This window comes from Apus apus, chromosome 1 (assembly GCF_020740795.1).
Source record: "Apus apus isolate bApuApu2 chromosome 1, bApuApu2.pri.cur, whole genome shotgun sequence".
In the NCBI taxonomy this organism is placed as follows: Eukaryota; Metazoa; Chordata; class Aves; order Apodiformes; family Apodidae; genus Apus; species Apus apus.
In genome coordinates, this window is record NC_067282.1 from 29,287,992 (window position 1) to 29,306,852 (window position 18,861).

An 18,861-nucleotide genomic window follows, 5' to 3' on the forward strand; every position below is an offset into this window, starting at 1 on the left:
TGAATGGTAACAAAATATTTATTACATGACAAACTATTTTACACTGACCCCTGTTTTCCCAACAGGAGGTAGATGCCTTCTAAAATTTAAAATTGCACTAAATAATTTTAATCATTTTACTTTTCATTATTTGGGACAGATGGGCAGGACATCTGTCAGCTCTTCCTACAGCCTCTTTAATGACAGCTGAATGGAATAATTTTCAGTGTACATAAAGTTGCTTTCAGGAAGAAAATCTCCACTTTTTAATAGAAAAAAACAAGCTTTCTACAAGGGTACAGTAGTAAAGGAGTTTTCAGTGATATTTCCCATTTGAAAATTGCTTTATAACGTTATCTTCACTTCAGAGAAAGAATATCTGTCCTAAGGGAAGTTGCACGTACTTGATACTTCAAATTCTAAGCAGAAGGCTTGGGATTGTCAGTTGCATCCTTACACCTCGTATCACTCTGCTTCTCACCAAAAAGAGCCACTTATATTTAGGAAAACATATGTGCAAAGTAAAGAAGAGCTTTAAACCCTTTGAGGGCATTTATTTTAAACACTGACAAGTAAATTCATAATTTCAGATAATTTTAATATTTCACTATTTTGATTATGCTTTATTTAACATAAAGGTATTTCATAATATTTTTTACAATGGGGATAACTAAAGGAAACAGGTGAACACTGGTTTAAAAGAACCTTAAAGAGAAAAAAAATTAAAATGAGCCAATTAGCCAAAATGTGTGATTGACTGCAGAGAAGTTCATCTACAGATCAATTCTAATGTAACCAAGGCTGCAAACAGAACTCTGTAATGAGGGGGGATGACAAGAAAGGTCAGGGAATTTTAATTCCTTACAATTAGCCACCACAGCCCTTTCATGTTTACAATTGCCCAGTTTTCAAGTATATATTACTGTATGCAGGAGAACAGGGCATTGTCTGGAAAACCTGAATTTTGCTTGTGACAGTATCTTTACTGAAGCTACCAGACAAAGCTAAGTTTAAAAATTTTATATTGACAAGAAGGCAACATGATATACAAAGTAATTTTACATTGAAAGCAGGACCCTGGTTTAAACAAATCTGTTTCTCTTGGGCCTCCTGCTGCAACTGTTTCCAAGTGAGTATGTTTGTAAAGTAAACTTCCAAAGGGCTCTTTATCTGGATAATGATTAACCAGATAAAACACTGTAATGTTTCTTGTAAAAGAAGATATTAATTGTTAACCACTACAGGTAGAAATAGCTCTGGAATGAGGCAACTGTTGTGTAAAATATGGTGCATGCACGGAAATATCTTTTTGCCTTTGGGAAGGGTAGTATTTTCACACGGGCTGTGTGAGCACAATACATCCTTTTGTCTTTTGCACCAGAAAAGCAGCTCTGTCCTTTAGTTCGTCATGTGCATGTACAGTTATTTTTTATCCTAGTTGGTGACTCCCCGTGTACCCCTTCAGATGATCGAGCTCTTCTGTAAAGGGATTGTAACCCTGCTCTCTCAAACAGCGCAAGGCCCAGAAGAGTTGGTCTGCTGGAGGAAATTCATCCCACTTAACCCACTCCCAACCTGTAGGGGGAAGAAAAACAAAGAAAGGAAAAAAATCCAGAGTGGAAAATTAATGATGTAACAACCCAGCTTTTACAAGTCTGGCGGGATTGTGCATTCACTCCCAATACAGTCTCTCGTTGCAGTCAGCTCGAACTTGTTAACTCTCCTCCCCCTGAGTCTTGACCCTACCGGGAATGTTTTCCCGGAACTGAACAAACGTGCCTGTGGCCCCTCCTCCCTTCACCTCGGCGCGGCACCGGCGGAAACGGGAGCGAAATTCAGCTAGAACCCGCTGCGGCGTGTACGGTGACACAACCGGCTCCGCGGGTCTCCGCGCGTTGGAGCCCAGGCCCCCCCGGCTGACACACAGACACCCCCGGGTGGCACCCCCGGCTGACAGACAGACAGACACCCCCGGGTGGCACACAGACACACACCCCCGCAGCCCCGGCTGACAGACAGACACCCCCGGGTGGCACCCCCGGGTGGCACCCCCGGCCCTCACCCTCGTTCTTCGCGGGCTCGCGGTTCCGCGGCTCCGCCCCCGGCGCGGCCTCGCCCTTCATCAGCAGCGTCACGCCGTGGTACTGCGCGGCCGCGCAGACCGCGTTGACGGCGGAGGCGAAGCGCAGGTTGCGCAGCGGCAGCGCCGCCTCCTCCAGCGCCTCCCGCGCCGCGCACTGCGCCAGGCTCTCCCTGCGGACGGGAGGGGGGTCAGGATGCGGGAGCGGGAGGAGGAGGAGGAGGGCCGGCCCGGGGTGGGGGGGCAGCGGTGCTCGGGGCTCCTACCCGAACTCCAGGTGTCCTCCGGGGAGCTGGTAGGTGCCGGCCCCCACCGCGCCCTTCCTCTTGCCCAGGAGGACGCAGTTGGGGTGCGCGGGGCTGGTGATCACCACCCCCACGCCGACCCCGGGCCGCGGGGGCTGCGGCGCCTCGTCCATGGCAGCCGTCGGGGCTGGGAGACGCGGCTCCCTCGGGCTGCTGCGGGCCGGGGCGCCCGGTGCCGTCGGGCCCGGTGTTCGGGAGGCCGCGGCCCGGGCGGAGGGGGCGGCGCTGGGGTGCGGGAGGTGCGCGTGCGCGCAGCGGGGCCGGGGGGGAGGGCCCCGGTGCTCGGGGGGCGGGGGGGGGGGTTGGTTTGGGTTTGGTTGTTGTGGTTTTTTTGGGTTTTTTTTTGCCTCAGTGCAAGGGACTAGTGAGGTCACTGAGAACTGAAGAAGCGTTTGTGCAAACGAGGGGCGCCTGAAAGCGAGCAGAGTGGGCGCAGCTCAGTTTCCTGGAGGTCTGGTTGGCCTCTTGGCTGCAGAATTTTTCAGAACTTAAGGAGTGCCCCCGTCTTGGGTTGGTCCGCAGTTCCTGCTGGTGAAGAGTTTTTACCCTGAAGTGTCCCTGAAAGATCATGGAAAGATAAGTTACGACCCTAGCTAAGCAGAGACCAAGACGCAGAGTAGCAGTCCCTGAATGATGGAAAAGAAATACAAATTTCTGCTAGCCCGTGTTTACCTTCAGTTTCACAATTTATTTTTTTATTTTTAGAAAGATAATTATGGAGATTTGAAAAACAATGTTCCTTATAAACAACTAGTATTTGTAAGATTTTCCCCTTTCATCCATCGGCCTATTAATCACAACAGGGATATGAAGTACTACTTCTTTGCAGGACTTTCAATTACCTTTTTGATAAGGTTCGAAATACCTGTATATGGATGTTTTTATTTCCTTATGAACATCATAAGGCCAAATTGGCTGAAAATTAATCGCTGTGTTTTGTGGGATTAGTTTTTTGGCATTCAGTGTCCTGAACTGGCTTAGTATGGCTTCAGAAGAGTTCCAGGGCTGGCATGAAGGAAAATGTCAGAGCAGTGTATGGCACTGACAAAAATCCTACCAAAGGCTTTTCCTCACCCACAAAGTTCATGCTGGACCAATATATTAAAGCACCACAAGGCTGTTTACATGAGAAATTCTACTTTCTGTGTACACCACTTCCTGTGCCTTACAGCAAACAGCATTTACAAGCAACTTTGAGGGCGACTCTGCTCATACGTTTTTTTAAGAAAAAATTCATACAGTCATTATGCTTGTCAATAGTAGCAGGATACCATTTCTTCCAAATATCCAAAGATACATAGAATACAAAACCTTTTGAATTTCTTATAGACTGTAGTATTTGTTAGTAGGTGAAGATTTTCCCTTTGCCACAAGGACATGAAGTATTACTTTGCAAAACTTTTTTTGGTAATGTTTTGAAATCTGCTTTTATACAGATCTATTTAGTTGTCTATTTCTTCATCTTAGGTTTCTAGTCATTAACATTAAGAATACTCTGTGAAAATAAACCAGAATTTTGTTAGCTGAATCTGTTCTAGTCTCTTTTTCTTCAGAGTTTATTTCAGCTGTGGGCATGCACTGAGGTTTTGCACGTGTCGTGAAGTAAATACATGTTACTGCTTCTGAGTGTGATGATGAATCCAATGAAGGAAAAGAAGCAAAGAAGAAGCAAAGAACAAGAAAGTAAAAATTCATCTTCTACTACAGTAGTATGTTGAAAAGCCTGCAAGGTTATTCTCTTGTAAACTTGTTTTTTCATATTTCCTGTGACAAAGTTCTGTGAGATAAAGTGTTAAAACAGTGTATTTAAACCAGCACGTGTCCTGGCTGCTATTGAAAGAGGGGCACCTGCTTTTCAAACCCAAGCACTTGTGCCTCATGCTTTCACTGCTGAAGTGGCTGTGCAGTGAACTGGATGAGGGACCTGATCTGGCTCAAAAAAAGGAAGAAATTAATTTGTTTCCTAGTGTGCTGTGGGCAATAGGATGAGGGGTTGAGGTGGAGTTAGAGCCGATTAAACACAGGATGAAGCCAAACCTAACTCAGCAAACTGGGAAAAATACTATTTTTTTTGAGCAGGATGGGATCTCTGGTAGGATTTACAGCTCAGGTATATGAGTCATTGAGTTGGCACAAGGGAGGCAGCAAGTATGAGCAGCTGGGAACAGGAATGATGGGACTAACCATGTTAATGACAGGTCAGATTTCTGTCAGATTGCCATGACTATGCAGCCATTCCTTAAGAAGAACACGCATGGAGAAACTTAGGTCAGAAAAGCACAGTGTACAAAAGCTGCTTGAAATGCAGCTACACAACCAGAAAACACCTGCTTTTCTGAGAATGTCACGTGGTTCCCTGGCTGTGGAATCTAGTACACATTCCCTTGTCAGAAATCTGAACTGGAAGATGTAAGGATCATGTTTAAATATTTCACATTGCAAAGCTGGCATTCAGAAGGCGGGTGGAAGATGGCAGCATTGTATGGCATCAAAGTCCTGCCAGCCAGCTGACTGACACAGGAGCTTTGGAACTTGTATGGATTTTCCTTTTCTTGCATTCAAGCAGCTGGTTGTTATTCTGAACCCTAATACTGAAAATTTAAAACTTTATATAACTGTTTCCTCATTTGTATTTCAGTGTAAATATTTCCAATACACCCCATGCTTCCTTCCACTAAATTGCTACATTTCTTAGCATAAATTGTTCCTTGCTGTAATGTTACACCTTGATAGAAATAGGTACCAGAAACTAGGCGACATATGATACGTTGTTTTCATATTGAAGTGTAAATAAGTCTTGATCACATACATAATAAAATCCTGCAATACTTTTAAAAAAATAAATCAGTAATATTCTGCTGCAATTTTAGTTGGATGGAAAGTGCATTTATACCATTACCTGTTACTGTGCAGGGAGGTGAGCTCCACCTAATAAAGCAGCACCAGAACTCCTTTGAATTGAGAGCTGAAGTGGGTCTCCTGAAGACTGACTTGTCTCCACTAGTGCAGAGTGTTGGGGTGAGACTGGCAGAGCACTGGAGGAGGTTGCTTGGAGAGGCTGAAAACCCACTGCAGGACAGCCTTGAGTGGCCTGCTGGAAGCTGGCCCAGCTTTGAGGGGTGGCATGATGCAAGGAGGAGAGGTTGGAGCAGGTGGCCTTCAGAGACTGCTTCCAACGTAAACTGTTCCAGGATTTTATTCTGGCAGCAGATAAGATTTGTGCTTACAAACTCATGTACCCCGTGTTTGCAAAAATACAGAAATTCATTAAGGGGTCTGCACCTTTTGATTTAAGTAATTATTTTTTAATTGCATGGAAGCAAGTAGCTCCTGACTGATACGAGCAGCTACACTAATTTGAAGACCGTTCGTCTCCCTAAAGCCAAGAAAGGATGACAAAGTTCTTAAGACCACAGAGGCCTGGATCTTTTACATCCTTTGGGATCTCCTGAGGTGTACAGTGCTACACCAATATGAATATGTGGGATGATTTTTATTTCTTGTGGAGATGTCAGGTATAGTTGAAGTTGCTTAGTAGTTTCTAATTCCTTGAGCTTAATAAGATTACTAACCTAAACCGTAAGTATTAATACATTTCTAGCACGTCATATTTGTGCATCAACTTTTGAGGGTAATTTCAGCAAAATTAGTTCAGTTATTTCTAGGAAATACATTGGGGACATATAATTTGGGTTTGGGAACAAAAAAGCCTTTCAGGCAGAAAAAGATGCTCAACGGTCAAAAGATAAAAATCTCTTCAAGTTAGTGTCAGTAAATCCTTGTGCCATTTGCACAAAGAGCTTTTTAATGGCTTGCTGTTAATACCTGAGTATTTCACCTCACATGGCATATTCCAATCCCTTCAGCTTAAATTTACCTACTTGCTTTTCCTTGAGATACTGTCAGTTAGAACTGGGAGGTAGTTTTGCCTCACAGCTGAGAAATCAGGGCTCTGTGCCCATGTCATGTTCAGTATCAGCAAGTCAGTTAAGTCTCCAGAAGTAAGCATTCAGTCAAAAACTGCTCAGATAATCAATAAAGCTGAGGCATGATCTAATGAGCTGTCATCTGCTGCCTCTGAGATGCACTGATTGCAAGAAAGTATTTGGTCTCTGTGTCTCTGGGTGAAAATCCTGGCCTTTTTGCTACTGAAGGATGCTGCACGCTCTTTAAGACAGGAGCTTTTGTCCTCTTTCTCTCCTGGGTTGTTTCATTGACACTCATGTGCCAGAGTCTTTTCCATGAAGATGGCCATCCCGCTTTACAAAGCTGTGGTTCTGCATTCACCAGGTCAATATAGCTAGAGCACCACTCCAGCTATGCCACTGTTAACATTAGGAAAGGTGGTAACTAGGAGAGGTTGATAAGCTCCAGCCTTCTCTTTCAATGGGAATAATGTAATTCCATTACTGACATTTTTCCTTTATTTTCTCCTCAAGCTTGCCATCTTAAAAGTGTAAGAAGTTGCACAAAAGGTACACATTATAATAATAAGGGTGCACCCTTTATATTTGAAAGTGCCAATGCAAATTTTGCCTACACATTTAATTTCAGGTTTGTTTGTTTGTTTGGATTTTTTTAATAGGTAGTTCAAATATTAAGGGTAGCTGCTTTGGAAAAACAACAACAACAACAACAAAACCCACAACAAAAAAAAAAAAAAGAAGAAAAACCAAATGCATTTCTTTTATTGCCTTTTCTATTTAGATTCAATCACTAAATTGTCTTGATTGAACAGGAATAAATCCTGCCATGCTTATAAGCAGAGTCTTGCAGGAAGTTGGGAACTATATCTTCTACCAGGATATTGTGTAATAAGTGCTTTTGAGATTTTAGATAAAACAGGATTCTCCAGTAGAGTTGGGTTCTACAACAGTAAAACAGACTTTGCACTTTGCTCTCACATAACTTAAGAGAACTCAGATCCTTGCAATAGAAGTTTGAATATTTAAAATCTATTTCTAGAATTACTTGCATAAAACATCACAGAGTAGCTGACAGGAGTTATTTTGTGTTTAACAGCTTGTCATGCAATTTGTTAAGCCAAGATGCACTACCATACAAGTGCATCTACCAAGATAGATGTGTTGTCTTTCGACCCCTAAATCCACTATTTTTTTTCTCCTTCTACACATGTGGCAAACAAGAACTCTTGTGATCTTTAGATACGATTTAGTTTGCTTTCTTGTAATTTCAGATGTTTTAATTTAATTTCCTTCATATTAGTTCTCTGCAATTGCAAATATGCTTTCATACTTAATATTAATTGCTTGTCAAATAATTTTTCCCCTTCAGTTTATAACAGATTTGATATTTTGTATGTCTCCCATCTAGAATTTCCTGAAGTCCACAAAGTGCATTTTAACATAATAAAGGAAAAGGAAAGAAGATGGGTGAGAAAGCAGCTTTTGCTCCAACTCTTAAAAGAGAAGAAAAACTTAAGAATTAATACTTTTCATTTTTATGACTTTTGCAAGTCCTCTGTGGTAATGTCTTGCACTGATTTTTGCCTGCAATTAGACAGTGTACTTTAGCACAATAATAAGCTGTTGAACATTTACCCTGAGCTACATACCCCTGATCTGATTTCTACAGCTCAGATAGGATTTAGACCTACAGATGTAGTCAGTGCATTATGATGATAAAGACTAGCTTCATTGTTCAGTGCTGCAATGTTTATCCAAATTTCACTGCAGGACAATAAATGAACTTGATCTGCCTGCCTGAACTCATTGGGAAGTGGAGGAAAAGAGAGGTGGGTTGACATAGTGGGGTCACTGGTTAGGTCCCATGTGGCCTGACTTCCTTCCCAAGCTTTGCATCTAAACTTGGTCTCTTCCATGTCTGTCAAATAGTATAGTACTAGAGCAATTATTTGTTAGGAAATCTGTGGATAAAAAGTAGGCAAGGGTTCACAGTATCCCTAGCGTGTCACTGGCCTGTCTGTCAGCATAATTACAGATTCGATGGAGTGACCAAACATGAAGCTTTGGAGAAGACTGAGTAAAGAAAAGAACTGAGGACTGCTCACCTCCAGCTGAAACACTGGAATTTTCACAATCTGTCTACTGAAGAGTTTCCATATAACAGAAGGGAAATTTTGAAGAACTTAAGTCTACTTCATCTTTGCCTAAGCCCTGACCTTTGTGTTTATGATAAATTTATGATCTGCATCATTCTCCACAATCCTGACTTCACATTAAATGCCAAACAATGTTTTTTCATTACCTTTTAATATCAGGATTCATGAGACTTAATAAGATTTTCTAAATTACATAGTTCCTTATCATAGAACAGAAAATCCTTGATTTTAATACCGTACTTTGGAAAGAGCCTAGCTGAGTGAAAAAAAAGTTTGATTCCTATAACCTTCACTGACTATCAAGAACTCCTGTACTTTTTTAATACCAGCATATTCTTTTATATATATATCAGTAATGGAATTATCATTGATAACTGGTTCCATTAAGAGTACTTTCTGCCATCAAGATATGCTGTCAGCCCAGAAGTTGTCACTGTCTTCACAACAATTCACAGAGAATCATGGTGTGCATATGCAAGAGCAAGAGGGCAAATTAGAGCTGTACTGTGATGAGGGAGTTTTACTGCCTTCATTTCTTGTTAATTCTTTGCTCTGCTGTGTAAAAACCAGACTGAGTCATCAAGAGTGAGTGTACTTGGTGAGAAAACTATGTTTTACTTGTGGCTCTGCCATTAACATTTTAAGTGACCTCGGGCAAGTCATAGGCTGGAAAAGATAGATTGTGCTCTAGCTTCTATGAAACTTCTGGCATATTCAATCTCAGTACAGCCTCAGACAGAAAAATATGAAAGTGCCCATTAGCTCAGGACAAAAATCCATCTAGGAGACTACCTGGCAGTCCAGAATGGGTGCCTGGAAAGTAATATGCAAGAAATCATGACAGGGCTTTTGGCAATTCTTCTACAGCCATCTGTGGCTCAGTGACTTCTCAAGGCAAACACGGCTTCTATTTACTAACTCTCTTGTTTCTCTTCTTTAAGCTTACCTAGACTCTTCTCGAGCCCATGAAAACTTCCAGCAGCATCCATGGCAAGGTGCTCCACAGCTTAATGACACACTATGTGAAGAATCACTTTTCTGAGCAAAATTCTTGTGCTTACACTGAACCTTTCACCTACCAGCCTTCCTTGATGTTTCACAGTTCTTGTACTGGGAGAGGTGGTGAGCTGGTGCTTAATGTTAATACTGTCCCCTGTAGGAAACTGCACCCATCCAGACCTGAGACTGCATACAAAACCCAACTGTAAGAACAGGTGAAGGTATCATAATTCTTGCATGAGAGATGCTGCAGCTCCTTCAGGGAAGGACCATGGATTGCCTTTTCTGTGTGACAGTCATTGGAAGAACAGATGGAATTACCTGCTCATATTGCAGATGGGTGCAGTGGATAGTTTCATGTTATTAGATGCCCCTGAGATTCCCCTTAGCAACCCCCAGTTTGTCCAGAGTCAAACATGACAGTACACCAGCAGACAAGTAATGCAGAGAATTCACTGTCTGCAAGACATGTTATGTAAAGCAATGTTGACAGCACTGAAGAATTATTCTCACTTTGCTTCAAGTCAGGTTTTTCACTCTGACCTTGGCTAGTCTGCCAGCTAAACCAGTTCACTGATCTACCATACTGAGAAAGTTAATTCCTTCCTCCTGTCTTCCACTAAAAGTGTTCTGGAGAGCTCAGTGAGGTTTCCTCCACAGATACTGGGATGCTTTTTAAGTCCCTGCTAAATCTCCAATTTTGTTTTTCTTGGGAATTTTCTGCCCTCTAAATTCATGGCCTTGGCAGAAGCTTTGGCTTTCTCGCTCAGGTGGCTTTGTTGGCAGGACCCTCTGTCCTAATGTTTTTCAATTTAAATAGCAATCAGTGGAGCTTACAAGGTCTGAGGAGCAAGTCAGATTGTGCCATCATTACTAGGTTGTTGTGGTAAAGCCATAATAAAGCAAATTCATATCTATTTCATAATGCCTGGGCCTCCTGGGATGCTTAATTTGGCCTCAAACAGCTGTCTGTCTGTCAAAACATCTTTACTCTGTCTATCTCATTTGCAATGTACCTTTTCCCTCCTTCATAGCTTTAAAAACAGCTTCACAGAGGGCCTCGATCCTGTGTTAAAGCTTGTTCTGACTTAAGCAAGAAATCTTACAATTTCAAATTTCAAAATGGAAGGAATCTATAATTTTCTGGAGATTTAGCAAAACACCTATACATCTGTCAGAATCATAGAACCATAGAGTCATTTTGGTTGGAAGAGACTTTTAAGATCATAAAATCCAACTGTCAGCCCTACACCCCTGTGACCACTAAACCATCTCCCAGAACACCACGTGCACCCATTTTTTTAACACCTCCAGGGATGGTGCCTCCACCACCTCCCTGGGCAGCCTGTTCCAGTGCCTCACCACTCTTTCAGCGAAAAAATTTTTCCTAATATCCAATCTGAACCTCCTCTGGTGCAACTTGACCCCATCTCCTCTTGTCCTATTGCTAGTCACTAGGGAGAAGAGGCCAACACCCACCTCACTACAACCTCTGTTCAGGTAGCTGTAGAGAGACATGAGGTCTCCCCTTAGCTTCCTCTTCTCCAGGCTGAACAGCCCCAGCTCCCTCAGCCTCTCCTCATAAGACCTGTTCTCCAGACCTCTAATCAGCCTAGCTGCCCTTCTCTGTACTCTCTCCAGCACCCTGATGTCCTTCCTATACTGCAGAGCCCAAAGCTGCACACAGTGCTCAAGGATGCGGCCTCACCGAGGTGGAGAAGAGGGGCAGGATCACCTCCCTGGTCCTGCTGGTCACACTATTCCTGATGCAGGCCAGATGGTGTTGGTTTTCTTGGCCAGCTGGGCACACTGCTGGCTCATGTTCAGCCAGCTGTCAATCAGCACCCCCAGGTCCCTCTCTGCTGGGCAGCTCTCCAGCCACTCCTCCCCAAGCCTGTAGCACTGCTGGGGGTTGTTGTGGCTAAAGTGCAGGACCCAACATTTGGCCTTATTGAACCTCGAGGGCCATTGCCCTTGGCCCATCAGGCAAGCCTGTCCAGATCCCCCTGCAGAGCCTCCCTGCCCTCAAGTAGACCAACACTCCCACCCAGCTTAGTGTCATCTGCAAACTTACTGAGGGTGCACTCTATCCCCTCATCCAAGTCATCAATAAAGATGTTAAACAGGAGCAGACCCAGCATTGAGCCCTGGGGAACACCACTCCTGACCGGCCACTAACTGGATTTAACTCCATTCAACACAGCTCTTTGGACCCGGCCATCCAACCAGTTTTTCTATTCAGCAAAAATCCTACAGGCCATTCCCCTTTTCTTAAACAATCTTCATGAGTGTAGGGCAGGTATTGAACTAGGCTAAACCTATGCAAACCGGAGTTACTTTACCTGTAGTCAGTAGGAATTTGCCTGGTTGTAGCCAAAATAATTCTCTTTTCCTCTTTCTCTGAGAAAGCAAACTGAAAGTGTAATTTCCAGTACCTGATGTTTTTAAGGTCTGAGTTACGTTAACTCCCGACCACCCTGTACTGACAGTCTGAGCCGGATGGTGGCATCGGTGACCAGATAGAAAGAAGAAAAATTCTTTTTTTTTTGCAGTGGAGTCTCAGATCAGATTGCACAGCTAAGAAGGAAACCAGGCAATGCAATACTGACAGCTGTTTATCAGACTATTGACAGCAGCAGCAGCTGCCTCAATATTTCTAGAAGTCCTTCAATATTGCAAGACCGTGTAACATTTCTTGGTTTGATGTCTAAGAGAAAACTCTTCTTCATCTTACAACTGGAAGAAGTCACCCATACTGAGAAGAAGATGCATAGTAGTTGTACTCTGAATGTCTCACAACTCTTTGCAGAAGCAACAAGTCTAAACCCAGAAAGATTTGTCCAACTTTCCTGCAGTAGCAAGCACCTGAATGAGGATGTAAGTCTGGTTTCCTGACCTGTAGCTGGTACTGGTGTCTGAAAGGCTTAGGGCTTTTAAGCCTAAGGTTTTAAGTTTTGCCATGCTTCCTTACATTGCCTTTGTAAACTTTATTGCATATCCTTTCTTCCCCTTTCCAGGGGGAACATAATTTTGGAGAGTCTCCCGGAGTAATGAGATTTCCTTAAGTTTGTATGTGGAAAAGACATGCAAGTACTGTCCTGTGATGGAGCCACAGGCAGGTCTGGTGACTAGTGAAGAGCCACTGTGCATACAGAGCAGAGGTAATTTGGTGGAGAAAGAGCACAGAGTTTAAATCCTTCCCCTGCCCCTCCACCCCCATCCCCGGCCTTTTTCTTTTCCCCCCTTGGCAGAAGGAAGTATTTTATCAGCTGTGGTGGAAAATTTTGGATGGTGTATGAAAATTTTACAGCTCCTTACAGGTTTAGTGACATGTATTCCTACCTTGCATGTCTGAATATCAGAGGTGAGGGTCTAAACACTCTGCTGAGCTTGCTGCAATGCCAACAGGTGACAATAACACTAAGACTACAGAGAACCAGAAGCAAAATGACTGAACAATGGCTACTCTGTCTTTTGCAATACTCCCCCAAGAAGAAGCAATGATAGAGCACTATCAGTTTCAGAACAAACAAATGCAACTTGTCCAGTTATTGGGTAATTCCAGTTACAAAACTAATGAGAATCACAGCTCCAGCATGGCTTTCCTTCAGATCAGATCTAGCTTTGACATCCATGGTATTTGGAAATAACTGCATATTTTCTTATGATTGTTAGAGGACATTTCTTGTTCTGGTTTCCCAGCCTACTACTCTTTTCCTAATTACTATTTTCACAATGATTTGGGTTGGAAGGGACCTTAAAGATCATCTATACCCCTGGCATGGGCAGGGACACCTTCCATCAGACCAGGCTGCACAAAACCCTGTCCTTGAACACTTCCAGGGAGGGGGCATCCACAACTTCCCTGGGCAACCTGTGCTAGTAGTGTCTCCATCTTCATGGTAAACACTGTCTTCCTGACATCTAATCTAAATCTACTCTCTTTCAGCTTGAAATGGTTTCCTCTTGTCCCATCATTTCATGCCCTTGCAAACAGTCTCTCTCCAGCTCCCCTGTAGCCCCTTCAGGCACTGGAAGGCCACTACAGGGTCTCCCTGAAGCCTTCTCTTCTCCAGGCTGAACAGCCCCAACTCTCTCAGCCTGTCTTCCCAGGAGAGGTGCTCCAGCCCTCTGATCATCTTCGTGGCCCTCCTCTGGAGCAGCTCCAGGAGCTCCATGTCCTTCTTAGGCTGGGACTGCAGAACTGAGACATCTGTCCCTCGCTGAGGTCCATGAGCAGCATGGCTCGGGGTGGCTTCAGGACACACACCCCCAGCGCGGCCTGCGCGGGCAGAGCTGGGCCTGCAGCTGCGCCGGGCTGGAGGGCTCCGCGCGGCGCTGGAGGAGCCTGGTGCCGAGGCGGGTGCACGGTAAGTACCTGGAAACGCTGGCTCTTCAGCTCAATTCGGTAACTGCTGCGCTCGAGTCACTGCACCCAGACGCCCTGGCATACGAAAACAACAAGTTCCCCAGAACAAAACCACTGAGAAACTTCCCGCTTTGCAGCCGGTTCCGGGCAGGGCGGGCAAGAAGGGGGCTGCGGGCCTCTCCCCGCCTCTGACACGCACGACGCCAGCCGGGCCGGCGTGGGCGGGACGCTTGTGGGGAGATGACAACCCTTTTTAGGATCCCTGTCGGAAAAAGGAATCTTTTTTTCAGACCAGAATCGCTGAAAACCGCGAGGCCGGGAAAGGCGGCGGGCAGCGCGTCCGCCCGCCCCGGCGCGCCCCGGCAGGGGGCAGCACCGCCGAGCCGGGCCGAGCCGGGCGGGGCGGGGCCCTCCGAGACCATAGAGTCTCCCCCTTCGGCGCCGCGGGCGGTGTCAGTGAGGCAGGAGAGTCGCGCCGGCGCTTCCGGCTCCACCCGGTCCCTCTGCCCGCCCCCGCCGCGCCTCGGTGGTGGCGCGTGCGCGCTGGGCGGGGGCGCGGCGGGCGAAGGGGCTGCGCCATGGCGGCCTCCATCATCTGCAGCCGCGGCGCGGCCGGGCTGAGGGGCAGCGGCCTCCGCGCCGCGCTGGGCAGCGCCACGGCCAAGGTAACGGCCGCGCGGGGCGGGGCGGGGCGGGGCGGGCAGGGGTCGCGGCGGCGGCGGGAGCAGCGTCCGTCGCGTCCTGCTCCTGCCAAGGTCCCGCCGGGCCCGTCCCTGCGCGCCGGGCGCGGGGCTGGCAGCCGTGGGCCCGCCCGTGGCGCGGGTTCCCCGCGGCTGCTGCGCTCCTTTGCGGCAGGTCTGCCCGGCGTGGTTCCCTTCTCCTTCCCTTCCAAACCCCACTCCCGTACCTGTCTTGGGAATCCCAGTGTTTGCATTCCCGCCGTCACCTTGCCCGCAGGAGGGGTCGGGCGGTGCCACTGGGCTCTTCTTCCAGCCGGCATCTCGCCGGCCTTTGCTCTGGTTACCTGTGAATGCGTGTTCGGGATCCGGCCTTGCTTGTGGCTGCAGAACCCCTGGGAAGCAGCGCAAGCAAACCACCTCTGGCGTCTGAAGTGTGTCACTCTCCCTGCGACTTTCTTCTCTCTCCACATACGGAGGAAGGTCGCGTTGTGTTCCCCTCTCCTGTTACACGCAGCCTCCCAGGGCCCGCCGGGCGCCAGAAACGGCAGCTACCGCGCTCAGCACCTCTCTCCCGGGTTTCATGCCAAGGAAGGGGCCTCCCCTTTGCAGAAGGAATCCTTGGGAGCTTAAATAGGCCCTGTCGGTTCGCTAACGTGAATGCCATAGTAAAGCTCTTGAGTTTTTCATTTAAAGTGAAACAAAACTCAGTCTATTATAAACTTCCTAATGCAGATTGGTTTTTGTGGTACTTGTGCCAGTGGTACGTACTTAAAAGCTAAAAATAAATGCTGGAATTTTGCTTGTATCTAAGCTGGTTTTGTAGTCTTTTGAATCATTCAGTGCTATTCTCTTTTCATGGATAGGCAGAAATCAGCAGGTTTGTGGTTTTGTGTGTGTATAAAATTAAGGTCTTATTCCTCTATAGTGAAATAAGAAAAGTGCAGCAGACATTTTTTTTACGTGCTGGTAATTTTCTTGTTATAAAATGCAGTTACTTTACAAGGTACCCTTTGGAAATCTCTGTAATCTTAAAGGTCATTGCTAGTTGTTCTTTTTCAAAAGGCATTGCTCATGTAGTACTGCTTCTGTTGTTTTATAATCAACCCACTTTCTCCCTGAATTACTGTACACAAAATATCTATTGGAAATTTTTGGTGCAGATGAAATTAAAACTCATTTCACACTGCAACTTCCTGGATTGAATATTAGGCATGTTATATTTTACTTAGCATTTGAAATATTATATTGCATCTTTGGCAACCCTCTGCTTCGGTGTAGATATTTGAAATAGGTCGTAGCTAGATTTTTATGGTTTACCTCATAGTCATATGAGGGCTGAGGAGTCTGTTCTGTAGCAAATTAAATTCACTAGGTTCAAACCACTTAAGGTGGTGTAAATTAGTTTCCACTGCCCCTCTTCCTCAGGGCTTAGTTCTTAGTTTGTCAGATAGAGACAATCTCCTGAACATTTGAATGAACCTATTTTGCCTGCTTTTCTCCATTCTCCTATGCTTCCAGGATTCCTCAAGGGTATTTTAACCCTTCTGACCCTTGTTGCTGCTAGCAACCTCCCCAGCCCTTTCCAATGCCCTGATAAAATCCCTCAAATCTGATACCAGACTTGACATGAATGACCAATGTGGAAGGGTAATATTAAAGGAGTGTAAGATGAAGTGTTCAGGTGTTTGCATTGATGCACTGAACTGTACTTGTTTAATATGTAGATGGTTTTAAAGTCTAAACAAAGAGGGCAGATTTTTCACGACACAGTCATGTTCTTTGTTCTTTTTGTTTCCTTTTTTTTTTTTTTTTTCTTCAGGTACTTGGTGGAAGTCCAGGAATACTCAATAATCATGGATTTCAGGTGCAACAACAACAACAGAGGAGGCTGTCTCTGCATGAATACCTGAGCATGGGACTCTTGCAGGAGGCTGGCATTTCTGTTCCACATGGACTAGTAGCCAGGACACCAGATGAAGCTTACAAAATAGCAAAAGAAATAGGTATAATATTAAAGAGAACATATACAATATAGGCATGGGATTGATACAAGGTGTAACTACTTTTTCTGTCTTTCCTGGTAAGACATTTCTTGGAGTTCTGAATATACCTTCTCTTTAAGAGAGCCTTTTCTGTGAAGCAACTTTCTTGCAAATTTGAGTCTGCCTTGGAGCTGCCATTTTCTTAATTTGATGTTTACTAGTGCTTAACGTTGCTCAGTGCACGAACACAGTGAAATCAGTTAAGTGACCTAGTTTTAAAGACACCCTCAGTTGTGTATTGAGGCTTGTTTCTGAAGCTAAAGAGTGTCCCTGAAATTCCAATGGCAAAGGACTTGATCCTGCTTCCATTAAAGGCTGTGAATATAGCATTTCAGGCACCATCATTCCCATATCCCAAAGGCTGCAGATACTTTCCCTGTAACTTGTGAGTCTTATTTAGAAGGAATGGGGCAGGTATCAATTGTATTAGCCTAGTCTAATATAACTCTTAAACTTCTCTGAGATGAGTAATAGAATCTACTATATACTGGATTTCTTTTTGCTCTCAAGCAAGGTTAGAGGAAATGTGTGAAGAGCGTCAGTGGTGGTGGCAGATAAGGCTTCTGTTGTCCCAAGATCTTCTATAGAACAGAAGATGCCAAGGGTACTTACCTTTAGGCTGCAGAAGAAGAGAAAAATACCAGTGCTTAGAGAACGTGCTGTTCTGGCAGAATGCAACTACTTCATGCAGGAGAGGAGGGGAGAACTTTGGTGTATTGTAGTTATGTATTACATTTCTGGCTTGTCGACAAAAAAGCATCCAGTTTCCTTTGCCTTGTGCTTAAATACATTTAAAGTTGAGCTTTAATTTTGGACTTTGCTCTGGCTACTAATTTTCCACTTTACTGTGTGTCATAGTAAATTTTTTAAAATTTGGATATAATATGGAAGTCAGCTTCTGTTGTTTGAGGTTTTAACACTTGTTTTTAGTTTAAAGCTTTCCCCTCTGCCTGGAAAATAGTACGCTTGTCTCACAGCTTTGATGAAGGACATTGCTTGTATTCTGCTCTCATATGCAAATGCTTAAATCTCTTTTCACCTCCAAATGGATACCTTTGTACTGATTCCTGAGGTTATAGGTTTTGTTAGATTTGTTTCAGTTTCCAGTGTAGACTTAATGTAAGAAATGAGATCTGGAAAAGAAGATAATTTTATTCTAGAGTGTTACGCTGCTTTGTAATGTAGAAAGGAATTGAAAAGCTGCTTTTCCTTCTAATGTCGCAGAAATTCACGTATTATCTGCCTGCTGCCTTTGTCTTGTTCTCCTTAGAGAGTAAATTCTACAAAATTAGAAGTTAATTAGAATGAAAGAGGTGTTAAAATACTTCTGTGCTGAGAATGGCTTACAAAATTCAGACAGTCACCTTCTGTTAAGGGTGAGCTTGTAGCATGATCCAAACTTCACAACTTGGACATACTCCTTTGCTTACATTAATGTTTGCACAGACCTCCTGCTAGTGGCAAATAAGACAGCCTTTGTCTGTGCTCCTTAATAGACAGCAGGGAAACTCGTGGGTCAGGTTTCATTTGTTTTGTTTCTTGTTCAGTGAAGAGTCCTCTGGCAAAGTGGGTATCTCTCTGACTGCTGGCTTGTAGCTCTGTCTCATCCATGTGACATCATAGGTGTGCCTTTCAGCTGGAGTATGTGACCCTGTGCCATTTCTTGGAGGTCAGAAGAATGAAGTTATGAATTGTATGACTTAGCATCCTTTAGTAAGCTAGAATAAAAGAATTCGGGGCTTCTGGTTGTCAGCCATATACTTCAAGTTGGTGTGCATTTGATGCTATGGCTTTCTTTCTTTGGTACTTGAGATGAGGATGGCTTCCCAAAAGGAGAACATACTGAAGGAGCTTGAGTTTTTGAGGCATTGCTCAAAGAATGTCCAGAACTCATTCTGAATGGTGACAGATAATACTTTGCTCCAGGGTTTTGGATTTCTTTGTTATTATAGCCATTTCCCCATTAGTTTTCATTTACTATCTACTTTAAAAAAACCCAAAGAACACAGACCAACCCCAAACAGAATTTCTGTCCGAAAGAAAAATATCTCACTTTCTTGTCCACCTGCTCATTGTTTATCTTTCGTTGTGTAAGAGTTGTTGTCAGTAGATAAGGGATGATCTTTCACTTTTTTAATGTGTTAAACTGGTTTTCCAAATGTTTGTCTAAACTGTTACAAAGATAGTTGGTATCACTGCTTGCTCTGCCTCCCTACTGCTGATCCACATGCTCGTGATAACCTTTAGTCATAAACTTGCTCTCTGTAAACTGGAGTTTGGCATTGGATTTGTTTCCTTTTGCAGATTCCTAACACCAGTTAGAAA

At 44.4% G+C, this 18,861-nt stretch overlaps 2 protein-coding genes across 2 annotated transcripts in view; one reads left to right on the top strand and one right to left on the bottom strand.

Annotated features, from left to right (window-relative positions):
- NUDT15 (nudix hydrolase 15) lies at positions 1-14,394 on the bottom strand. Its single transcript, XM_051608593.1, has 4 exons — positions 14,107-14,394; positions 2,326-2,645; positions 2,042-2,232; positions 1-1,554 (listed from the first exon to the last, which is right to left on the bottom strand). Exons 1-4 carry the CDS (start codon positions 14,392-14,394, stop codon positions 1,409-1,411), a joined length of 945 nt encoding a protein of 314 aa, XP_051464553.1. The 3' UTR covers positions 1-1,408.
- The window catches only part of SUCLA2 (succinate-CoA ligase ADP-forming subunit beta), a 22,797-nt gene continuing 18,279 nt past the window's right edge, over positions 14,344-18,861 (top strand). The window contains exons 1-2 of the mRNA XM_051635125.1: positions 14,344-14,479; positions 16,314-16,497. Of these exons, the coding sequence (XP_051491085.1) occupies positions 14,393-14,479; positions 16,314-16,497 (271 nt within the window). The 5' untranslated portion in view covers positions 14,344-14,392. The remainder of the gene's footprint in view (positions 14,480-16,313; positions 16,498-18,861) is intronic.